The sequence below is a fragment of the Labeo rohita genome, chromosome 9 (genome assembly GCF_022985175.1).
Source record: "Labeo rohita strain BAU-BD-2019 chromosome 9, IGBB_LRoh.1.0, whole genome shotgun sequence".
NCBI lineage: Eukaryota > Metazoa > Chordata > Actinopteri > Cypriniformes > Cyprinidae > Labeo > Labeo rohita.
Window position 1 is genome coordinate 38,092,449 of NC_066877.1, and position 23,411 is coordinate 38,115,859.

General features: G+C 40.5%; 1 protein-coding gene across 1 annotated transcript; it reads left to right on the forward strand.

The window, feature by feature from the left end:
- Nucleotides 1-20,333: 20,333 nt before the first annotated feature.
- On the forward strand, nucleotides 20,334-22,872 carry ndufa4l2a (NDUFA4 mitochondrial complex associated like 2a). Its single transcript, XM_051118433.1, has 4 exons — nucleotides 20,334-20,432; nucleotides 20,831-20,916; nucleotides 21,364-21,424; nucleotides 22,483-22,872. The coding sequence occupies exons 1-4, from the start codon at nucleotides 20,391-20,393 to the stop codon at nucleotides 22,537-22,539; spliced, it is 246 nt and encodes an 81-aa protein (XP_050974390.1). The 5' UTR covers nucleotides 20,334-20,390; the 3' UTR covers nucleotides 22,540-22,872.
- The last annotated feature ends 539 nt before the right edge of the window (nucleotides 22,873-23,411 follow it).

Sequence of the window (23,411 nt, forward strand, 5' to 3'; positions counted from 1 at the left end):
TTGTGAGTGAACTTTTTATATTCAGCTGTATAAAACTAAACATAAATGTTCACCATGGTCCATTTATGTACATAATAATAAATAATAATATAATAAACAACATAAAATCATAAAAGCATTTTGGTAAAATATGTCAACATTTAATCGCTTTATATTTTGTATTTTTTTCATGTCACTAGAATATTCAAGTTGAAACCCAATACCTACTTAATATAATTACTGAATTACACTTTAAATGTGAAAAAAAAATGTATATCAATTCAGGCACCACTATTTTAATTTTCATTAACAAATAACATCTATGGCAGCTCTTCTCACACCATTGCTACACAACAGGAGCGGTAATCGGGAACACCTGGTGGCGCAATTAGGAAATCCTGTGAAGGCTCTGTGCTTCTTTCTAAGTCCACATTATCCGCATCCTGTGAAGGATCCGTCCTTCAAAGGCTGTAGCCTACGAAATGGGATGCAGCTTATAACATTTTGTCCCATATCTGTAGCCCCTTTTGTTGCTAAATTTGTTGTTAAATTATAAGCCTTCAAAGGGTGAAGTTTCAAATTTCAGTATTCAGGGTTCGTATACATTTTTACCAGTAAAATTCCATGACTTTTCCATGACTTTGAGGTAAATATTCATGACCTAATGTTTCATGAAATGTCTATGTATACATGTTAAATAAGAAGAGAAATCCACGTTTTACCACAGCATATTTTTTACTAAAATAAATGACAAGCTTTGTAGTTTAGAATACAAAACAACAATTTATTTAAGTAACAGTTACATAAAGTAATACATCAAACCCTGAGAACACCGAAGTCCATGAGAGATGATTAACATAAATCAATGGGAGGCAACAATGTTAAACTAAAAAACAAATAAAAGTGTCCAGCACCATTGTCCTTAACTTTAACTGCCATAAATTAACCTTGCTGGATAATTGTCTTTAAAAAGTTATCATCTTTATTTGAATTCTACATCCCCCAAAAACAAACGCTGTTTATTTTTTCATTTCTGAAAGTTTCTCATCAATCTGTTTTTCAATTTTGAGCAGAGATGCTTTCTTTTCTTTTGCAGTATGGTGGAAACTGTTGGATTTGGTGCTTAAGGTCAGATTGCCAGAAGATTCAGCCTTTTCTGCATATTCATCTGCTGATTTCTCAAATGTCTGCCTCCATCTTAGCCCTCTTCTTTTTCAAATCTTCCAGCTCGTCTCTGAAGACCTTCCTCTTCAAGTCAACAGCTTGCTGTTCTTTCTTTTCTTCTCTTCATCCAGGTGCCCATGGTACTTCTGCCTGGTTCCTGCAGCTGAAAGGAGCAGCTCCTTTGTGATTTCGACCTTAGTTATGTCCCCTACAGATCTGACATGGTCAACAATGAGCCTCTGAGAAGAATCTTCACCACATCCCACACTCGGGAAAATGATGGTTTTGTTCCCATGATCTCATACAGCAGGGTATCCACTTGAGTCGTTTTGGGGTTAAATTCCCTGAACTTAACCTGAAGAGCAGCCTAATCACAAAACTCTCTAAACTCTCTAAGGATATCATTGCACACTGCCTCATTTACATAATTTCAAAACTTTAACTTAAACTAACTTCAACAAGTGTGTGCAACATCCTTTTCATTTGAGTTACGCAGAGTTCCTTACTTTCAGCCATGCGTTTTGGGTCAAGGCGCTGCATGCTTCTCACTAATGTATGATGCACAGCAACTTCTCAAGGAGTGTGATCAAAAGTTTCTTGCAGCCCATCTTAATCTTTAGTCTCTCCCTTTATGAAATGTTTTTGGAAGAGTTGGTTGAAGGTGGCTTCTGCTGCAAATCCAGTATCAATCTGAGAACTGTCCTTGTGCAGACTGCTGTCTTGAAAAGGGACATGGAGGAGCTTTTCTTCAGATGCTTTTCCTTCAGAAATCGTCCCATAAGGCCTATCAAAAAATTAAAATTAAGTGACTTTATTCTTCAGTTTGATCACTTAATTTGTACATTTCCAAGCCAAATTAAATTTACTAATTTGTTTTTGTTTTTTGTTTTAGCTAAAAGCAACTTACATTTTTAATAATTTTTTAAACTATCAATACATTTACTAAACTACAAGAATGAACATTACATAAACTGTTAGCTAAAAACAAACCAATAAATAGTCTAAACGGTAATAGTAAAGTAATAAACATATTACTTTAACTTTTAATTTCATCTAAATATTATAATAAGTGATCGTGTTGGCGCCTCCCTCAGTTAAAATGGCAAAAGAAACTTTGCGGTCTGGTCAGTCTGCTTAATTAAAAAAGAAAATCATCTTTTTAAAAAAGCGTCTCTAGACTGTTTATTCATTCCACTGCCCTGCGTTTGACATTTCTGAACACAAAAACTATTTTTAAACTATTTAAACATATTCAACATCTGCCTCTAGATTATAAAATGGAAAACAAGTCAAAACTATGATTTTATATTTGTGTGTTTTTCTAATTACTGCAGTGTATAGAACTAAACATCATTAACAATCACACAATCTATGTTTATCCTTACCTTTAATCAGTTTGTACATATCACCAGAGAGAAAGGGCAGCATGGGTTGGTCAGACTAATACATGGTGAGTAAGGGGTCAATTTCCCTCACAATGCTGGTGAATATTCCCACTTTCACTGGGAAGAGAGGATCAGCACAGCGCATCTTTACCTCTTCGAATGACTTGATGACTTTTGGATTGGGTAGTTCACCTCTCTCTACCATCTGGATGTACTGTTTGACATGTGGCCAATAGCAATCCTCTTTCTGACACATTTACATTCTCAATCCACCGGTGCTTACAAAGCTTAAGTATTGGCGTGTTACAACCCGTTGCTGTCATAAAATCTTTGTGACGGGCAGGGCAATCATGAAACAGCCAATACAAGCTAGAGAGTCTGTGTTCAACTTCCCATCCTTTGCCACCTCTTATACCTCTCATCATGAATGTGCAGCCCGCACAAACCGATGTTAATTAGTGACTACCCCGCATCATTCTGCACTTGCTTCTGGAGTATTTAGAATACTTTCCAATTTACGTTCGGTCCATCCATTGAGATTTGGACCAGGTTCTTGAAAGCAAGTTATTCATTTTCTCAGCAATGTCTTGAGCTGATGAATGGCCCATGAACTCTGAGCCGATATATTTAGTCTTCACTTCGGACCCGTTTCATTTCTGGACACGGCACTCAAAATTATCCTTGTTTTACAGTGTAGAGAACATCACGTGACGGATTGCACTAAAGTTAACTATTGTAATTTAACCAATAAATATTAGCAATTAAAATATATTCAAACATACAGAGATTTGTGAAACAAATTTCCATGACTTTTCCAAAACTTTATGGTTTTATTTATTTCTCCAAAACTTTTCCAGGCCTGGAAATTGCTTTTTTAAAATTCCATGAGTTTTCCAGGTTTTTCATGACCATACAGTCTGAGTATTTCAAAGTAGGAGCCAGGTAGAATCTTCATACTAACATATGTCACTCTCCTGGTCAAGTCCTTTCCAACAATGTATTTTGATTTAGCTCTACAACAGTTTTAATTTTCTCATTTCACGGACACAAGCCATCTCAGGTCTAGTTTTAGAGAGCACTTTGAAGGCTTAATATATAAAATTAAGCTTTTTGTTTGTTTGTTTGTTCCTGACTGCGTCAACAGATTTACGACTCCACAATATGAGGAATAACTGGTCCACACACACACACACACACACACCTGATTTAGATCATCAGCTCATTATGAGAGAGATCCATGTGCTAAATTGAGTGAGTCAGATAAGGGAGACATACAAAATGTGCAGAGCAGTGGGTCCCCAGGACCAGGATTGAAAACCACTGCATTAGAAGATGGGAGTTTAAAATGTTCTGGAGGCAGAAAAGTTATAACAAGAAAGAGTTGTATGCACAGCCATATGATGTCATTGCGTCAAAGTGGCGTCAAAGTTGAGATGAAAAGTACTTGGAAAACATAATGCATAATTTAATAATGTTATTTATTCAGAAAATGCAAATCAGTTGAAAAAAAGAGACATCAACCTTGTTCACAGATGATGTACTTGTCATCATGGAGTTTCACAAACTCTGTTGGAGAAATGTATTTATAAAAACCATACATGACAGTTTGTCTACTGTGCTGTGTACCAAGTGATCACACAAAACCACTTTGAGAACAAACATTCTCCACAATGGATGATGGCTTCTCTCACATGACAGTGATTATATGTCATCTAGACAATATTCTCAGCTGACAAGTTTGCAAGGTTTTGTAGCCTTGCTTGTTGACAACATTGTTGGACCTCTTTCTGTCCTTGACACCAACTGGAAAATTTTGGCTGCTGAGCAAAATCTTGCCCATCAACGGTTCCGGTTGCGGCTCACATCAAATTCAAGACACTGATGCTTGCTTATAGAATAGCCACAGGCTCAGCGCCTGCCTACCTCCACTCACTGCAACCAATCTATACTCCCTCCAGAAGTCTGAGATTCACTAGTGAGCAACACGTCATTGTACCATCAAAAAAAGAGGCACAAAATCACTTTCCAGAACATTCTCTTTCACCGTATAACATTTCAGGATTTTTCTCCATATAATGGACTGTCATGGTGCCCCGATTTTGAAATTCCAAAATGTAGTTTAAATTCGGCTTTAAATTATCCCAAATGCAGTTGTAAATGATCCCAGCTGAGAAAGAAGGGTCTTATCTAGCGAAACGATCAGTTATTTTCATAAAAATAATACAATTGATATACTTTTTAATGTCAAATGCTCGTCTTGTCTCGCTCTGCCTGAACTGTTTTTTTTTTTCCGGTTTATGACAGTTAGTGTATGTCGAAAAATTCTCATCTCTTGTTCTCCCTCAACTTCAAAATCGTCTTATATCACTGTTTTACCTTTTTTTTTTAAGGGTGTTTGATCTTCTTTGCATGTTCTCTTGGCAAAGACTGGGTCAGTACTTGTCACGAATCTGGTCGGTGTTCTGCGGACCGCTCACCACCAGATGTCGCTTTCGCTCCAGTATCACACACAGACTGTTGATTCACACCCCGGACTACATCTCCCATTATCCACCACGCTAATTGCGCCAGACACCTGTAGCCAATCAGCAGCCCTATTTAAGCCCCGGACTTTCACTCGGTAAGCACCGATTATTGTGGAGTGTTTAATGTGGAGAACTTTATCAATCACGTTTAGCGCTCTCCTAGTGCTAGCACTGTTTCCTAGTTTCCCAAGTTTCCTAGTTCCGGTATTTCCTGTGTTCCCTAGTTTCCTGAGTTCCTAGTTTCCTGTGTTCCTAGTTTCCTGAGTTCCTAGTTTCCTGAGTTTAGTATTCTCGCCTGGCCTTCTCGTTTCGTCTGTCTTGCCGCCTGCCTTCCTGGACTCTTGCTCGTTTTAAGGATTACTCTTCTGGCTCTCGTTATGGATTATGTTCGCCGTTGATCGACCCACGCCAGCCTCACGGACTTCTATTGTGCCTCACCCTAATATACCTGTTTGCTGTTATTCTGACCCTGCATGTCTTTGTCTCGTCATTCAAATAAAAGCTTGTGTATGGATCCCCTCGCCTCTCGTCTCCCTCTCGACGTTACAGAACTTCTGCAACGATGTAGGATGATTTTGAAATGATTTTTGAAGTTAAGGGAGAAAATACGTTCGGAGTTTTTCGACATACCCTGTTTTGAACCATAATACACAGAGTTCGAGGAGAGAATGACAAGACGCGTTTGAGATTAAAAAGTATTTAAATTGTATCTTTTTAATGAAAATAACCGATTGTTTTGCCGGAATCATTTACAACCGCATTTGGGATCGTTTAAAGCCGCATTTAAACAGCATTTTGGAAGTTCAAAATCGGGGCACCATAGCAGTCCATTATATGGAGAAAAATGCTGAAGAAAGAAAGACATGAACATCTTGGATGACAAGGGGGTGAGTACATTATATGTGAATCTTTGTTTTGGAAGTGGACTTCTCCTTTAAGTAAAATTTCATTAATGTAATGGTACCTTAACTTGAGTAGAAGACTTTTGTACTCTTTCCACCTCTGGTCCTTGTCTAGTCATGTGATTCCCTTTTCCTCTTGTTATCCCTGCCTTGTGTATAGGTGTGTTCGACTTCATCTACGGCTACAGACGCGATCAGCGAGAGTAGCCAAGAGCAGTCGGGGGCGGAGTTGAAAACGGAGGCGTCAAGACGGACACTTTTTACTCTCATTAGTGAAGCTCTTGCGGTGTTTGCATGCTCTATCACAGAAGAAGTGAATTAAATGCAATATTTATCAAATACACTGACTTTTCAAAAGCGTTTTCATGAGCAACAGAAACACGTTTCATATACTGCTTAATACAACGCCATCTGAACAAGAATAATGATAAACACAAGTATATACTATTTAAATACTAGTAAAGTGGGGTTATATATGCTTTTACCAGTGTTTTATGATAGATCTGACTCAATATAACATTGCGACTACAGTAAAAACACTTTTATTGTTCTAAAACCACAGATTTGTCAGCATTATCGGACTTGAGGATGTTAGAATAAACCCAAAACACACGTGATCATTGTCGTGCAGTGAATCTGGCCAGTCGTGAAACAGCCATGTGGTCATCAGAGCTCCTGCAGCCGCTCTGAAGAAACTGCGCCAGCTGAGTCAGTCGGCTGCTCTCGAATCGCTATCGTGGTACTTTGATGCCACATGTGACAGTCACGAGGCGTCAGCGCCGCCTCAAGTCGGACAAAATTTCTAACCGGCATGCACTGCTTCAAGTCAGAATTTAATCGAGCTGCGCAGCGCTGCGTTAAGTCGAACACACCTTATGTGTCATGTTCTGATTGGTTGCTTTAGTCATGTGTCTTGTTCCTCATTGGTTAGTTTGTGTCATGTGACCTGATTGTTTGGTATATATATATAGCCCTCATGTAGCCATGGTCTTTAGTCATGTATTGATGTTGTAACCTGCTGTTGGTGAGTTTATGTGTCTGTTCAAGTCTGTCCATGCCAAGCCAAGTCTACTCATGCCAAGTCAAGTCTGTTTATGTCAAATTTGTTCAAGTCAGGTCAAGTCTTGTCTCTCTTTGGATTGTGTTTGCATTTTGGTTTACTTCACTGTTTCAATAAAAAGCCAGGTTAACTTATGTAACCAGTGTTCCTTTGACACTGTTACAATCTGCGTTGTGTTATAAATTAAGAGACGGATCACAGGAACTGCTGCTGATGGAAGGTTTATTAACATGGAGCATGCAGATGCTGGACTGAGTAGAGAGAGAGTACAACAAAGAGAAATAATTTTGTTCTGTGAATTTTTTATTTATTTATTTTTTCCACATCTCTTCAGCATGCTCAGCGTGGTCTGAGTAAGCATCACAATAATAACATATCAAAAATAAAATACATGAAACCATGCTACAAATACAGTGCAAAATAAATTGTTAAAAACATTTATCCAACCATATGGATGCGCGGGCTGAACAGAAATTACGTCACGGCATAACATGAATATAGAAGTCTTTTCCAAAAAGGACACAAATAAGATACAAAACAAAATTAAAATGTTCTTAGATCGTGAGTACACACTCTTATTAACATCCGTCACACTTACCATCTGCTAAACCCTGAACTCTAGGTTGATTAACCCAAACCTTGCTTACTTAAGGTATGCTGGTTCCAAAAACGCGTCAGAGAGTAAGTTCATTCAACTCAGAGTATGTTCCTGGTTAACACGCAAGACAGTCTCAACAGAACAACGAATCAACGAGTCACTATGGAAACGGATGTTAAGATAAAACGCGCCATACTGCTTCTTTGTTCTTCTATTGTTCAAAAGGTCATTTACATACTTACATACTTTTTTTTTTTGTTTAATCTTTAATCCTTGAGAATAAGAATTATATTGTTTGTTTGATGCTAATTATATAATGTCATATCAAATGTTTTTTATTAAAAATACCTTATAGAAAATGTGGAGGTGCCAGCGCGATCACTTGCATTATTTTCAGTGGAAACAATTTAAAATATTCTGTCATTTTTGCTCATAAAGGTTAGAGTAATACATCATTCAGAACTGTAAAGGGTCTACTTTTATTTGTGTGCACTTATGCGCAATCAATAGGAGCGCTTTACAAAAATGAACCGAAACTTAGCAAATACATACTTCACAGACATAATAAATATATCTACAGAAAGCTTTAAATTATTACTTAATGAACTAAAACAAATCAAAAACAAAAAATCTTTAATTATGTAATCTGTAAAGATGCATTTCTCTCTAAAGGCACGTCCAAAGAGGAGATGGCGGTGTCAGGATCAAAAACTTTATCCCTGCGACACTGACTCAGAAAACACTAGTTTATTATTAAATAATGAAAAAATCTCCTTGCTATTTTCCCCCAACACATTCATGGTAATAACTTTTGCTGGTGCTTTGTGGCAAGCTTTAGCCTATTATGTGTGCTTGAATGCTGAACTGTTCCAGCTGCTGCTGCTGTTGACGGAAACAAAAGTGAAAGCGAAGTCTCATGTTGTTTCCACCAGCGCAGAATTTTTTTTGGATGTCTAAAATATAAAAATAAGGAGACTCCCGCAAGCCCGGCCTACGGCTGAAATATAATGTGAAAATTGGCCCGAAGCCTGACCCTAGGGGAGTAAAAAAAGTTGGGGCCCTTCGGGCTCGGGCTGAAATGCAGGGCTCTACATACAACTATAGATAGATAGATAGATGCTGCTTTCTGGACACCCCCCAGGTCTGGCAATAAGGAACACCAGGGGACACACACAACACTTTTATGTATGACATAAAAGTAGGCAAGAGTGATTCAAAAGAATACAGAGCCATCTGCTCTCCAATGCTCTTTAGCTGTACTTTGATATCATACCCCAACCAGTCTGTGTACAGCTGCTTCAAGTCTAACAAGCCTATTTATTTCTAAGCTCTTTTTTCTTAATTGATCAGATTATACTCATGTTACATCATGTATTGTCATGTCACATCACATCACACTTTACTACTATGTCCTTTATTATGTCCTCCTTTATAAAGGTGTTACTATACATTTATTGTATTATTATATTCCAAGAAGCAAGATTAACTGAGCATCATATATACTCTTATGCAATTTGCTCCTTTTCATAATGTAAGGATCGCATCTAAAATAGAATCACGTAATTGCAAACAAGCTATTGCTAACCCGAAGACGCAGCCTGTTCATTATCATAATAAAATACAGTCAGCCAAACATATGAAAAACCATACTACTCAATTTAAATAGTCTGTAGTACAGTGGTTTCAAACTCAATTCCTGGAGGGCCACAGCTGTGCAGAGTTTAGCTCCAACCAGCTCCAACTCATACCTGCTTAATAGTTTCTAGTAATCCTGAAGACCTTAATTAGTTGGATCAGGTGTGTTTGATTAGGGTTGGAGCCAAACTGTGCAGAGCTGTGGCCCTCCAGGAATTGAGTTTGAAACCACTGCCATAGTACAATCTGTGCCACTCAGCATGAGCACCGTACCGCCATGATATTATGCCAAGCACATTTTGTTTTTTACATGGATATTGGAACGCAAGTGAAGTGGTTTACAAAATAATCATAGTTTGCCATCCAGATAAATATGGAACCATTTGGATTTGTGCCTAATGAGAGAGTCTACATAAGCCCAGCATCGGTTTCTGTTTCAGTTTCCCCCTAAATTATTTTATTTTGGCTAAAAGATAAATGTTTTGCTTTATGTACTAAGCTCTATATAATATAAAACATGACATACAGATATGCACTAATAAAAAGCCAATATGTTAATAATAGGCATGCTAATAGGTAACTAGTAAACAGTCAGAATTATACTAAAGTGTTATCATATTGTATAGATATTATAAAGACAACTCTGAAAGAAAGAAGGAAGGTTAGATTAAAGACTTACAAGAGGATATTTCATTGGATAGTTTTTAATATACTCAAAGGCACAAGCACAAACTATAAATAACTGACTGAGATTCATAAGAAAGGTAAGGATAATAAGAATGTACATGTATCATTACTCCACATGAGGGCACCATTTCCCGAGTACACACCTGACACATATTTGGTCATCACAGACTTTACATAAACCGTGTGTTTGTATGCCTCATTGTGAATTACTTACTTTATTTCACTGTGTGTGAGATTGTGAGATGTGGTATTTTGGGGGTGTGGTTATTCTTTCGAACTATCTCTTTCATAGTACCATCTTAAACTGTGTATACTAAGCATTTACCTAGACAACTATTCACTTGATAATAGAAAAATAAATAAATTTCCTTAGAAGAAGAATAGCTGAAACCATCAAAGTTAACATTTGTCTCAGGTCTGCAATGGCTCAAGGATTTGTGTGTATGCGTGTGTGTGAGTGTGTGTTGCTGTGGGCATGCATCTTTCACAACAGGTTTTTTTTGTATTGGAGGTGACACATAGTGCTTTCACCTGCTGCATGAGTGAGAGACATTTACAGATAGTCTTTGATCTTTCATTCAGTTCCAACATCTGCTTCAGTTCAAAGCTCGGTGGCAGGATGGTCTGTTTTTTTGTCCCCTGTAACCAGCATCATTATGGCCATTTATTCCAGGAACAGCTGAAGAGATCATATCTTCAACATAATGATGAGCTTGATGACAGACTGCTCTTTCAGCAAACATAAGTTTGAAATATGAGGCATGATTATCACTCATGTTCTTTCATATGCACATTGATCTCCATTGTTAATGGAGGACAGAATCTGGCAATATTAAAATATATATATATATAATAATAATAAGTAATATGTGAACATACTAAAGAAATGGTAAACATTATGTAAAAAAAAAAAAAATTAAAACACTTTCTAACATAAATAAATATTTATATCACAGACTGGACATATTCCCACAGATGGGTGAGGATGTGCATTTAGAAATGATCTCTATAAAATGAACACTTATATTTATGTACTTATTCAACAAATTATTTTTGTTAACCCCTACAATTTTCAGCGGTAATTTCATATGCTTAAAAACACAACCCATATGTGGATTTATATAATGTAATATCACGGTTCATCAATTACCTCAAAATTGCTGTTCAAAAAAAGTCAGTTAAAAACTATGCAAATACGAGTATATAATATAAAATAAAATTTTAAGCATGTGCAAACATATGCACTAACTTGCATCAAATAAGTGCATTAAAAATAACTGATTTCAAGCTGTTGGATTTTGCAGGAAATGTCACTTTGACATCATTAGTCTAGATATAGTCACATCCATAAAGAAAACAAGATCCAGCTGTTACTGTGTGTGCATGATGTGGTGAGAGAACAACATTATTAACACAAAGGAGCATTCAATAAGGTGACCATTTAAGAAATCATTTGTTCTTAAAACTAAATTTACTGGGGAAAAAAAAAAGTTAAAGAAACATTTGCAGGCAAAAAGTCAATTTTACACTTCAGCTGCAAGAGGGCAAAATCTTATTTACTGCAGCTCAAAATGTGGTAGAAGATGTAAACCATATCACCCACCTCTGGTTATCCGATTTAATTGCATCCTAGTGTTGCTAGTATTATCGGACCACGTTCAGGGAAGTTGCTATTTCTCAAGGTCTTGCTGCCTTTAAGAATAGGGTACCTAAATACCCAGCATCTGTGCGGAACATCGGTATTGGAAGTAAAACACGATCACTTATTAATGATTTATTGCATTGTTGTCTCCAAAACAATGAGGTAGTGTCTAGAGAGTGGTTGGTTTACTCACCATCAGCAGGTATGGTTCACTGCTTTGCCTGTAAACTGCTATCCTCACAGCGTAATGCTTGTACATCTGGGTTCTCTGACTGGAGACATCCTGAGTGGATTTTGGACCATGAGAAGAGTTCAAACCATAGGCACAGCATGCTGACTTTAGAATGTGGGCACAGAAGATGCTTTACTCAGGCAGCAGAGGGATGCTGAGGGAAAATATTGGAAGGAGGTCTCAAGACGCATTGTCGCTGTAATTAAATTCTTAAGTGAGAGAGGACTAGCATTCATGATGAACAATAATGAACATTTGTGCTCATCAAGTAATGGCAGTTACCTTGGACTGCTGGAACTTATTGCACAGTTTGATCCGTTTTTAAAAGAACACACAGAAAAGTCAAAATGATGACAACATGAGGGACAACATCATACCGGTCATCTACTGCGTGTGAGGAGTTAATTTGCTTAATGGCTGTGAAAGTAAAGACAAAAATTGCAGGCAAACTACAGCATGCAAAGTATTTCTCCGTCATCATAGACTCAACCCCTGATATGCTGCACGTTGACCAGTTGACATTAATTTTTTGATTTGTCAGTGAGGAAGGGAAAGTGGTGGAGAGAGTCATTGGTTTCGAGCCTATTCACAGCTTCAAATGTGGTTACCCTTGGGCACTACACTGTGTTAATCCAGGCCTGATCATTGAGAGTAATTTTGTGTCTCTTGCTGGTCATAGCTGTATTTTACGGCATATCTGAGTTTGTGTGTGTTTTCTGTAAGGATGACCATAGTTCTACAAGAAGAATTTTGAAAAATTAGAACTAAAAAAAAAAACAAAAACAAGAACTGACAAAGAGAACCTGATTAAACAAACGAGATGAAAATATATACTTTATCATTTATTTATTATGAAAAATTATCCAGCGTTAAATATTTGTGAGTTGCAAAAGTATGTGAATCTATCTGTTTAGAAGTGTTTTCAGTCAATAGGATGACAATTAGGCATCAGGTTTATGCCCTGTTTTATTTAAAGAACAGGGATCTATTAAAGTCTGATCATGTTTGTGGAAGTAAATCATGGCACAAACAAAGGAAATCTCTGAGGACCTCAGAAAAAGAGTTGTTGTTTCAGGCTGGAAAATCAGGCTGGAAAAGGTTACAAAACCATTTCTAAACAGTTTGGACTTCACAAATTCACAGTCAGATTGTGTTCAAATGGAGGAAATTCTAGACCACAGTTACGCTCCTGTGGTCGACCAACAAAAATCACTCCAAAGCAAGATGTATAATAGTTTCCTAGGTTGCAAAGAACCCCAGGATAACTTCTAAACAACCAAAGGCCTTTCTCACATTGGTTAATGTTGAAGTTCATGAGTCCATCATCAGGAGAACAATGAACAACCATGGTGTGCATGGCAGGGTTGCAAGGAGAAAGCCAACTCTCCAAAAAACACTGCTGCCTGTCTGCAGTTTAATAAAGATCATGTGAACAAGTCAGAAGGCTGTTGGAGAAATGTTTTGTGGACGGATGAGACCAAAATATAATTTTTGGTTTAAATAAAAAGTGTTTAGAGAAAGAAAATCACTGCATTCCAGCATAAGAAGAACCTCATCCTATCTGTGAAACATGGTGCTGCATCTGGGCCAGGACGACTTGCCATCATTAATGGAACAATAAATTCTCAATTATACCAGCAAATTCTAAAGAAAAATGTCAGAACATTTGTCCATGAACTAAAATTTAAAGAGTAAGTAAACCACGATGCAGCAAGACAACGACCCCAAGCGCACAAGTCATTCTACCAAAAAAATGGTTAAACAAGAACAAAGGTAATGTTTTGGAATGGCTGATTCATTCATTCAGAAATAACGTAAAAAGACTGTAAATAAAACTAAACCTTAACACACATTATTATATAGCTTAAGCTATTTTATTTCCCATTACTCCACAATAAATCCTTTAAATTTAACATCATTAAAACACAAGAATGAAAAATTTAAGTAGTCAGTAAATTATGATATGACACTATAAAATAAAAACATTTTTATGGCCTTCAAATGTCAAGCCAAAACATCTAGGTTACGTACGTAACCCTCGTTCCCTGAAGGAGGGAACGGAGACGTTACATATGGGAACTCGCTTGAGAGTCCAATCATCTCCAAGCCTTATTCAAAAGGCCAATGAACATTCATGAACATTGGCGAGTGGTATTTGCATGCCGAGCCACTCCCCCGTACATACGGGTATATAAGATAGCGGCGTGCAAGCACTCATTCAGGCTTTTGCTGAGGAGCCGAGCTGCAGCCCGGCGTCAGCGCGACGTAAGGTCGTGGCAGGGGATGTAACGTCTCCGTTCCCTCCTTCAGGGAACGAGGGTTACGTACGTAACCTAGACGTTCCCCTTCAGCCGTTTCACTACGACGTTACATATGGGAACAGACCCATGGAACAGGCCACGAACCAGACGTCGCGTTACGCAACACACCGCGTGCCAACAGGCGGACGTGTCAGCAGACGGATATGAGCGTAACCTTCCCAACGCCCTGGGGGCCAATAGGGGGGCCCCACAGGGATGCCAGTTGTACTGAAGCAGGAGTTGGGGAGGGGCGGAGCACATGAAATCTCTACATGTGGAACAAAAGAAATTCAATATATCCATAGATTTTAAGGATATATGAGGGAAACATCGGCCTTCTGGCTGACCGTGGAAAAATACTGAAACATGTTGCCACAACCTGCTGGGCGAAGGAGACCCAGCCGGAGCACAGTCAAGCACTACTCCGCAGCTAGGCCTGACTGCGGGGCATGGAGGACCCAAGGTTTACCGGAGGGAACAACTGAGGGATATAGCGCACGGATCCTGTAGGAGTGGCGCAGCAAGCTGACACCAGCCGGTCTCCCGCTCGCCTGATGTCTGTGTTAAGACACGAGAGGACACGGCCTCGACGCGAAGGTTGTAGAACCTAGCGAAGGTTGTAGAACCTAGCGAAGGTATTAGGTGTCGCCCAGCCTGCAGCTCTACAGATATCTGCTAGTGAGGCGCCATGAGCCAACGCATAGGATGAGGCAACACTCCTTGTGGAGTGGGCATGAACACCTAAGGGGCATGGCTCTCCCTGGTTTTGGTACGACAGGGAGATGGCATCTACCACCCAATGGGCCAACCTCTGTTTGGAGACAGCATTCCCTTTCTGCTGACCTCCAAAGCAGACGAAGAGCTGCTCGGTGCGTCTGAAGTGACGAGTGCGGTCCATGTATATACGCAGAGCGCAAACTGGACACAGCAGCGCAGAGGCTGGGTCTGCCTCCTCCAGGGGCAGAGCTTGAAGGTTCACCACCTGATCGCGGAAAGGCGTGGTGGGAACCTTGGGCACATAACCGGGCCGGGGTCTCAGGATGACGTGAGAATCGCCGGGCCCGAATTCCAGGCACGCTTCGTCGACAGAGAAGGCTTGTAGGTCCCCTACCCTCCTGATGGAGGCCAGTGCGGTCAGGAGCGCTGTCTTAAGTGACAGATATTTTAGCTCAACCGACGCAAGTGGCTCAAATGGGGCCTCCTGCAGGCCCTGGAGGGCGACGGAGAGGTCCCAAGTGCGTATGGGGTGCGGTCTGGGGGGATTAACCCTTCTCGCACCCCTCAGGAACCTCACGATGAGTTGGTGCTTACCTAGGGATGTTCCATCCACTGCATCGTGGTACGCTGCAATGGCAGCAACGTACACTTTGAGAGTTGAAGGGGACAGCCTGTGCTCCAACTTTTCTTGCTGGAAGGAAAGCACTACTGCAATCGTACATCTCTGTGGGTCCTCCCCGCGAGAGGAACACCAGTCGACGAACAGACCCCACCTCAGCGCATAAGCCTGTCTTGTAGAGGGGGCTCTGGACTGAGTGATAGTCTCTATCACGGCCTGTGGAAGGCCGGAGAGGTCTGATGCGTCCCGTCCAGGAGCCAGACGTGCAGGTTCCACAGGTCGGGGCGCGGGTGCCAAATTGTGCCCATCCCCTGAGAAAGAAGGTCTCTCCTCAAGGGGATTTTCCAGGGAGGGGCTGCCGCGAGAGAAATGAGTTCTGGGAACCAGGTCCGGGTGGGCCAGTATGGCGCAACCAGCAGAACCTGCTCCTCGTCCTCCCTGATCTTGCACAGTGTCTGTGCAAAAAGGCTCACTGGGGGAAAGGCGTACTTGGGCCCCGGAGGTCAGCTGTGTGCCAGTGCGTCCCTGCCGAGGCTGTTGGGAGTCTCGTTGAGGGAGTAAAACAGCTGGCAGTGGGAGGATTCGGGGGAAGCAAACAGATCTATATGGGGCCCCCCCGAAATGGCTCCAAATCAGCTGGACTGTCTCGGGGTGGAGTCGCCATTCTCCAGGATGGGTGGACTGCCGTGAGAGCTGGTCAGCTGCACGGTTGAGTTCTCCTGGAATGTTAGCATGCGCTTCGTCGTGAGCATCTTGAACGGCAGCCTGAGAAGGGACCGATTCAGGGCTCGAAGATCCAGGATGGGTCCTAACCCACCGCTCTTTTTGGGAACGATGAAGTAAAGACTGTAAAACATCTCGGCTGGAGGGACAGGCTCGATTGCGTCCTTCGCCAGTAGGACTGCAACCTCCGCACGAAGCACAGCGGCATGTGTGTCTGAATGGACAGAAGTGGAAAGGACGCCTCTGTACCTGGGCAGACGCCTGGCGAACTGAATCGCATAGCCGAGACGTACCATCCGAATCAACCACCGCGAGGGGCTGGGAAGCTGAAGCCAGGCTCCCAGCCTGGTCGCCAGGGGTATCAAAGGGACGTTGACCGACATGACCGCAGTGGGGCAGCCTGGGGGGGGATGGGGAAGGGGACTGATCCCAGAAGGAGGTCTCCACCGGGAGTGGGGACGTTGATGTTGTCATCCCCCAAAGAGCGATTCTCTCCACCTCCGGGTTGCCGCAGATCTTTTGCGGGTGACCGGCCCCTGAGACGCGGGCAGCTCGACGTCGGGCTGCCAATCTGGCGTCATGTACCTCAGCAGGGGACGGAGCTGGTTGTTTGGATGCCACGGGGGGGCGCCCTCAGCGACGAGCAGGCAGAGGTTGGGGCCCCGCGGACGTGGTTGGATGTCGCGGCGGGGCAGGATGTGTTTAATCGCCTCCGTCTGCTTTTGAACCGCCGAGAACTGCTGGCCGAAGTCCTCCACGGTGTCGCCGAATAGGCCGCCCTGGGAGACAGGAGCGTCGAGAAACCGTGATTTGTCGACATCTGCCATCTGGGCCAGGGTCAGCCATAGATGTCGCTCCTGGACCACTATGGTGGACATCACCTGACCAGAACGCGCTGTCACCTTCGTAGCCCGGAGGGCGAAGTCGGTGGCGGCGCGGAGTTCCTCTATTGCACCCTGGTCAGAACCCCTCTCGTGCAGGTGTTTCAACACCTTGGCCTGGTACACCTGTAAGGTGGCCATGGCGTGCAAGGCGGTGGCAGCCTGTCCAGCTGCGTGGTAAGTCCGGCCCGCGAGAGCGGACGAGAACTCACACGCCCTGGAGGGGAGATGGGGCCGATCCCGCCAGGTGGCAGCGCCGGGTGGGCATAGATGCACCGCGACAGCGCGCTCGACCTGAGGGACCGCCTCATAACCCCGGGCTGCACCGCCATCGAGAGAGGCGAGGGGAGAGGAGCTGGGACGTGGACGAGAAGAGTGCGGGGCTCGCCAAGTCTCATGCACCTCCGGGAAGAAAGGCACTGGGGGAGAGCGCGGTGGCGCCCCTCCCCAGATACCAATCATCCAGCCTAGAGGGACCAGCCGGAGGTGTTTTGGGCACCTCCAGACCGATCTCCCTGGCGGCTCGGAGGAGCATAGCCGACAGTTCGGCATCCGTCTCGAGTTGTCAGCCTCACCGTCTGACTCTCCCTCTGATGCTGCCGCAGACATCTCGATCTCCTGGGGAGCGCCAAAGGAGACACCCAGCCCGCTGTACGGGGAGGTATACTGCTCTGACAGCTCAACGGGACCGCGTGGTGACGCAGAAGTCCGCGGGTCTTTGGGGGCCGACGGAACATTCTGCACGGTCACCTGAATGTCCCCCAAGTGCCTCGCCGTGGTAGCCGAAAAACCTTGACGGCTCAATGACTTACCGCGGGAAGACAACAAGGGGTGCCTACTCATGAATGAGCGGCGGGACTTTAACGCGGCCATGGACATACGTTCGCAATGAACGCATGTACCATCCGTGAACGCTGCCTCAGCGTGCTCTCGGCCCAGGCACATGAGACAGCGATCATGTCCGTCCAGTGAGGCGAGGAAACTACCGCACCCGGAAGCGCACGGCCGGAGAGGCATACCGGGAAGATGCCATCGACAGCCATGAGAAATTCACTCTTTTGAAATCCCGGTCCGCCCAGGGAGGAACCGCGGCACAACTGTGCACTCAAACGGGCAGGCTCGCTGGAATGCGGGAGGCTCGTTGAATGCCGTGAAAACGGCAGCCCGCAGGATTATGCTGACGGCTGCCAAACGCTCTTTTAGATGAAGCTCTTTCAGTTGTTTGGCAGCACGCCAGCAGAGAGAGTGGCAACTCAGGAACACTTTTTTATTTTTTCGTTGGCTTAGGAAACGAGGCTCTGAAGCAAAAGTCTGAATGAGTGGTTGCACGCCGCCATCTTATATACCCGTATGTGGCTCGGCATGCAAATACCACTCGCCAATGTTTATGAATGTTCATTGGCCTTTTGAATAAGGCTTGGAGATGATTGGACTCTCAAGCGCGTTCCCATATGTAACGTCGTAGTGAAACGACTGAAGGGGAACTAATTTACAGGGCTCACTTACCTCTCCCAAGTAATGGAAAAAAGTACATACTTTTAAGTGTGTAGCCAAAAAGTAAGCACACCTTTTTTTAACGTTAGTCAACAAAAATACAGCCGTTCATTGTTTGTTCACGTTAGCTTACAGTGCATTAACTAATGTTAACAAACACAACTTGTAATTGTGTGAATAATTTTGATACTTCTCTCCCAGAAATTTTGTGTCTGAAAGGGAAACTCCTACACATGCATATTCAATAAGGTCAGGTGCAGAAATAACGCAAGCTGTTAGTAAATCTGGCCATAAATGTTTCTAAATAACTTTTTTTTTTTTTTTTTTTTTTTGATGAGGCCAGTAACAATTTTGTCAGGACAAGTAAAATATGAACCACTAAACCACCCAACCAGGCCAGTAAAAAGAAATCCTTAGTGTTCCATTTATAAGATGAATGTGTCAAGGCTTCCAGTGTCATTTGCTTCCACTTATTTATTTATTTATTTATTTATTGTTGCTGATTGTGTCTAGTTTTCATTTCTTGTTGGAGCATGGTGTTTGGATCCCGGCACTCATGTCTTGATGAGTTTTGGTTTCGTGTCGGAGTTTGGACACCCACGCTCCACATTTTGTCTTGTTGTGGGTGCATGCGATCTCGAGCTTGCTCGGGCCATATGCTCTTCTGCTCTATTAAATGTTATTTAATAACATTTTAAAACATTAACATGTTATGGTGTTAATTAGCTATACATAAGGTTTATAGCTTTATTTTTTTAATTGGTTAATTGATTTATTTTTTTATCAGAAGGGAGACTTAAATAGTTTCATTAAAATGGATTCAGGTTTGTTGTAATAAAGGATTTGTTCACTCTAAAAAAATTGCTTATTCTATTAAGGGTCATTGTTACTGATACAATATCATCTGATTCTGGTAACACTTTAGAATACGGTTCCGTCATTAATTAATAACTACACAGGAACAAATGACTAATGCACTACTAACATTGAACGTGGTCGTTCACTATTAGCTAATCAGTAACTACTATTTTTTTCATATCTCCCAGACAACTACTAGGAACAACTATATATATATGTTCATCATTAATGTAAATAATGCAAAATGTATAATTAATTCTAAAGTGAAGATCATGGTAACCCACTAGTAATGACTAAAGTCATTAAAAACTGTTGAGGTTTTTGTAAGGTTCTGGACAGTCATACTTGTGATGGCTTTGGTAACACTTGAGTCGTTACTAGTGGGTTACTATGATCTTCACTTTAGAATGCGGATCCAAATAATTAGTACTTCCTTTAGAAGGATGTAGTAACACTTGAGTCATTACTATCCAAAACCTTACATATACCTCAATAGCTTACATTGATTTCGGTAATTACTAGTGGGTTACCATGATCTTCACTTTAGAATTAATTATACATTTTGTACATCATTCACATTAATTATGAACATGTGTATATAGTAGTTTTTAGTAGTTCTCTTGGAGATATGAAAAAATAGTAGTTACTGATTAGCTAACAGTGAACTACCACTTTCGACTGAGCACTATCACTTACTGATGCGTTAATCAGAGTTTCTTGTTAGTTAATAGCAGTTATTAGAATGTAAACAGCGCATTAGTCATTTATTCCTGTGTAGTCATCACTAATGACAGAACTGTATTCTAAAGTGTTACCCTGATTCTATATCATCTCCTCTCTCTTTTTCTCTCTCTTACTCTCTCCTTCCTTGAGCAACCTCCTGTCCATCCTCCACCCACAACCCCCTCCCCCTCCCCCTCCCCCTCCCCTTCATAGCAGTTGTAACACACACAGACACGCACAGTTCTGCTCTAAAATCTCCAGTAAAGATGCTGCGGAAAGTCCGAGATCAGGTCAAGAAACACCCAGGAGTGAGTATTTTGAATCTGTTTTCTAAAAGATTTATTTTATGTAATAAATCAATCCGCATCATCTAATTAGGCAGATATAAACAATAGTATTGCATGTTCCATGGGATTAAATGTATTTTTTATTTAACCTCTGAGTAATTGAAAAGATGCCACTGAGTAACAGTGTAGTATTAAATCAATATGCCTATCTACAGTGAATGCATGTCAAAGATTTAAAACATTGAAATAAAACACAGTTGAAACTTGAAAATAGAACAGTTGGATCAGTGACAGAGACAAAAAAAGCTTTCAAATATTCTTATCAAATATCTAATATAACTATACAAAGAACTTTTTTTATTTTCATTTTTATAACACTTTATAAGAGAGCAATTTATAAATCATATATTCTTTCACAGCTCATCCCACAGTTTTTCTTCATCTGTCTGGGCATGGGTGGAGCGTTCCTTTATTTGTTTCGTCTTGCCAGAGGACCTCATGTCACGTAAGGAAATTATTACTTTACAATTAAACAAAATACATTAATGGGCAAAGCATATTAAAAGTGACGTCAGAATTTTTTTTTTTTTTTGATAATTAACTTTTCAGTAAACATCATAAAAATAAAAACGGCTATTGCATTTGTTGTCAGGCCACATTTTTTTTTTTTCATCTGACTGACTCACAATTCAACAAGTGGAGCTGAAAGTCAGCTCAAAGTCACCCCATAGTCTTCATTCATTTAATGCATTATATTTTTGTATCTGACAGTGTTGACTCATTGAGTGACGGCAAGAAAAAAAAAAAACATTTTGTAAGAAAATGGTAACAGGAGAAAATCAAAAATTAATGCCACTGAAGATAATAAACAGTTTAATAAGATTTAGTTAGTTAATACTAAAGAAATAGTGGTTTAGTTTTATTTTATGGTTTTATCTTTGACTCTTAACAGCTGGAACAAAAGCAGCAACCCTGAACCCTGGAATAAGCTCAGTCCAAGCTACCAGTACAAGGTACATAAGCCCACTGTTGATATCATATCAGCAGTGTTAAGTGTTTATTTTATTTTTAATTATTATTTTTGTTGTTGTTTTGTAATTTGATATAAAGGTACTATTACACAAAATATAGTTTTATACAAGTATACCCTTTTTTTTTTAAAGAAACATGTTAATTATTGTAAAAATGCTTCATAACAGCCTGTTAAAAAGAGTCCATGCTTCTTAAAAAAACAATAATCGTCTCAGTTATGATTTGTCTAGTTCAGATTTATTAGTACTAATACCAGTTTAATATTAATTATGTGTGTGTGTGTGTATATATATATATATATATATATATATATATACACATATATATAATATACATATATTGTATATTAAAAAAGCAGATTTTAGTTGCATTGAAGTCACGTTAGAGGGGCCACAATAATCATTGTCACCTTTCCCCCCTCCAGCAACTGCCCTGTAGCTAACTTACTATTTGCAAACACTTAGTCACAGTTGCATTTTAGGTAACTGGGGAGCTGATTATTGTTGATAGATGTGTGAGAATTGTTCATAAATGTGCTGATTTCAAAGAATTTATTTTGGTTCATCTGTAAGTTTAAGAATTTCACCATGTTTCACCACGCAACCAAGTGGCTTCATCAGTGTAGAACAGGATGTTTTGGTATTTCCTTTGGATCTTAATTCCCTGATGGTCTGAATTGCAGCACATGAGCTGGGCTTCCTTGCCCAGTAGACTGTAAGTCTCACTTCTTCAACACAATAGAGAATGAAAACTAAATGCTGGTCAATAAATACTCTTAATACATTGATCTTTCGGCTGGATATATTGACAGCTGTTTATTTGCATGCATGCATCAATGTGATATGCTCATTGGTTGACATGATGGAGCATCAGTGTAAAGATGCCGCAGGAACCCTTGCCAGTCTGTGATGTTAAGCAGAGCGTTTAGAGGAGTCAAATATTTACTGAATGAAAGAAAGAAAGTTGCCAATATAACATTACTGCCTGTCTCCATTTGCCATACAATTTTGCATGTTTTCTTTTTCCCCCTCTTCTTTAGTTTGTGGCCATTAATACAGACTACAAAAACCTGAAGAAGGAAGGACCGGACTTCTGAACATATCACAGTTATTGCCTCAACTTTTATCAGGAAGATGCACACAAAAAATAAATTAAATAAAAAATAAACTAATAATAATTATAACAACAACAATAATAATAATAATAATAGACGAAAACTTTGTACATTTTTTTATAAAATGTTCTGTTGTTACAAGATGTTTTTACAACTTTTTATTCTTTTCACTGTTACAAGATCTTCTATATATTCACAAAACAGGCTGACAGACATACACATTAGCCTGAGATAAAGAGCTAAATAAAGGACTAGACTACTGTTAATCTTATTTATGTGCATTATATGTTAATCTTTACAGAAATCCACAAAAATTGCAGAGATAACGTGACTTCCCTTTAGTGAGCATGAGAAAGGGTAAAAGGAAGACAAGCAGATGTTTGTCTTTCTGTAAACAGAACTTGAAGAGCAGAGACTCATGGGAAGGAGAATAAGCTCCCTTAGGCCTGCCCTTGAAGTCTGTGATTATTTGGAAAAGCAGCCATGTTTCGAATGACACACGGAGAACAACACACGTTTTTCATGTTTTTCACACAACAGACATGTTTTTCGTTTTCTTTCTCACTATCTTTCTATCTGCACTTATTACTGTATTCATTTTTATCATCACTGTCATCCAACTATTATCATTCAACTTCATTTCCAGGTCTTCTGTCCATATTCTCTTGGAGCTGGCAAGCTGCACAAACAAATACAGGAAATAGGCAGACATTTGACTTGCAGTGTTTACTTTTCAGACCCCAAGAGATTTTTAAAAAATATATAAAGATGCATGTCTTTCATGCAAGCATTTTATCCTTAAGTACCAACCAAAAACTTAGAAATTGAGAATAAATCCAACAAACAACAACAGT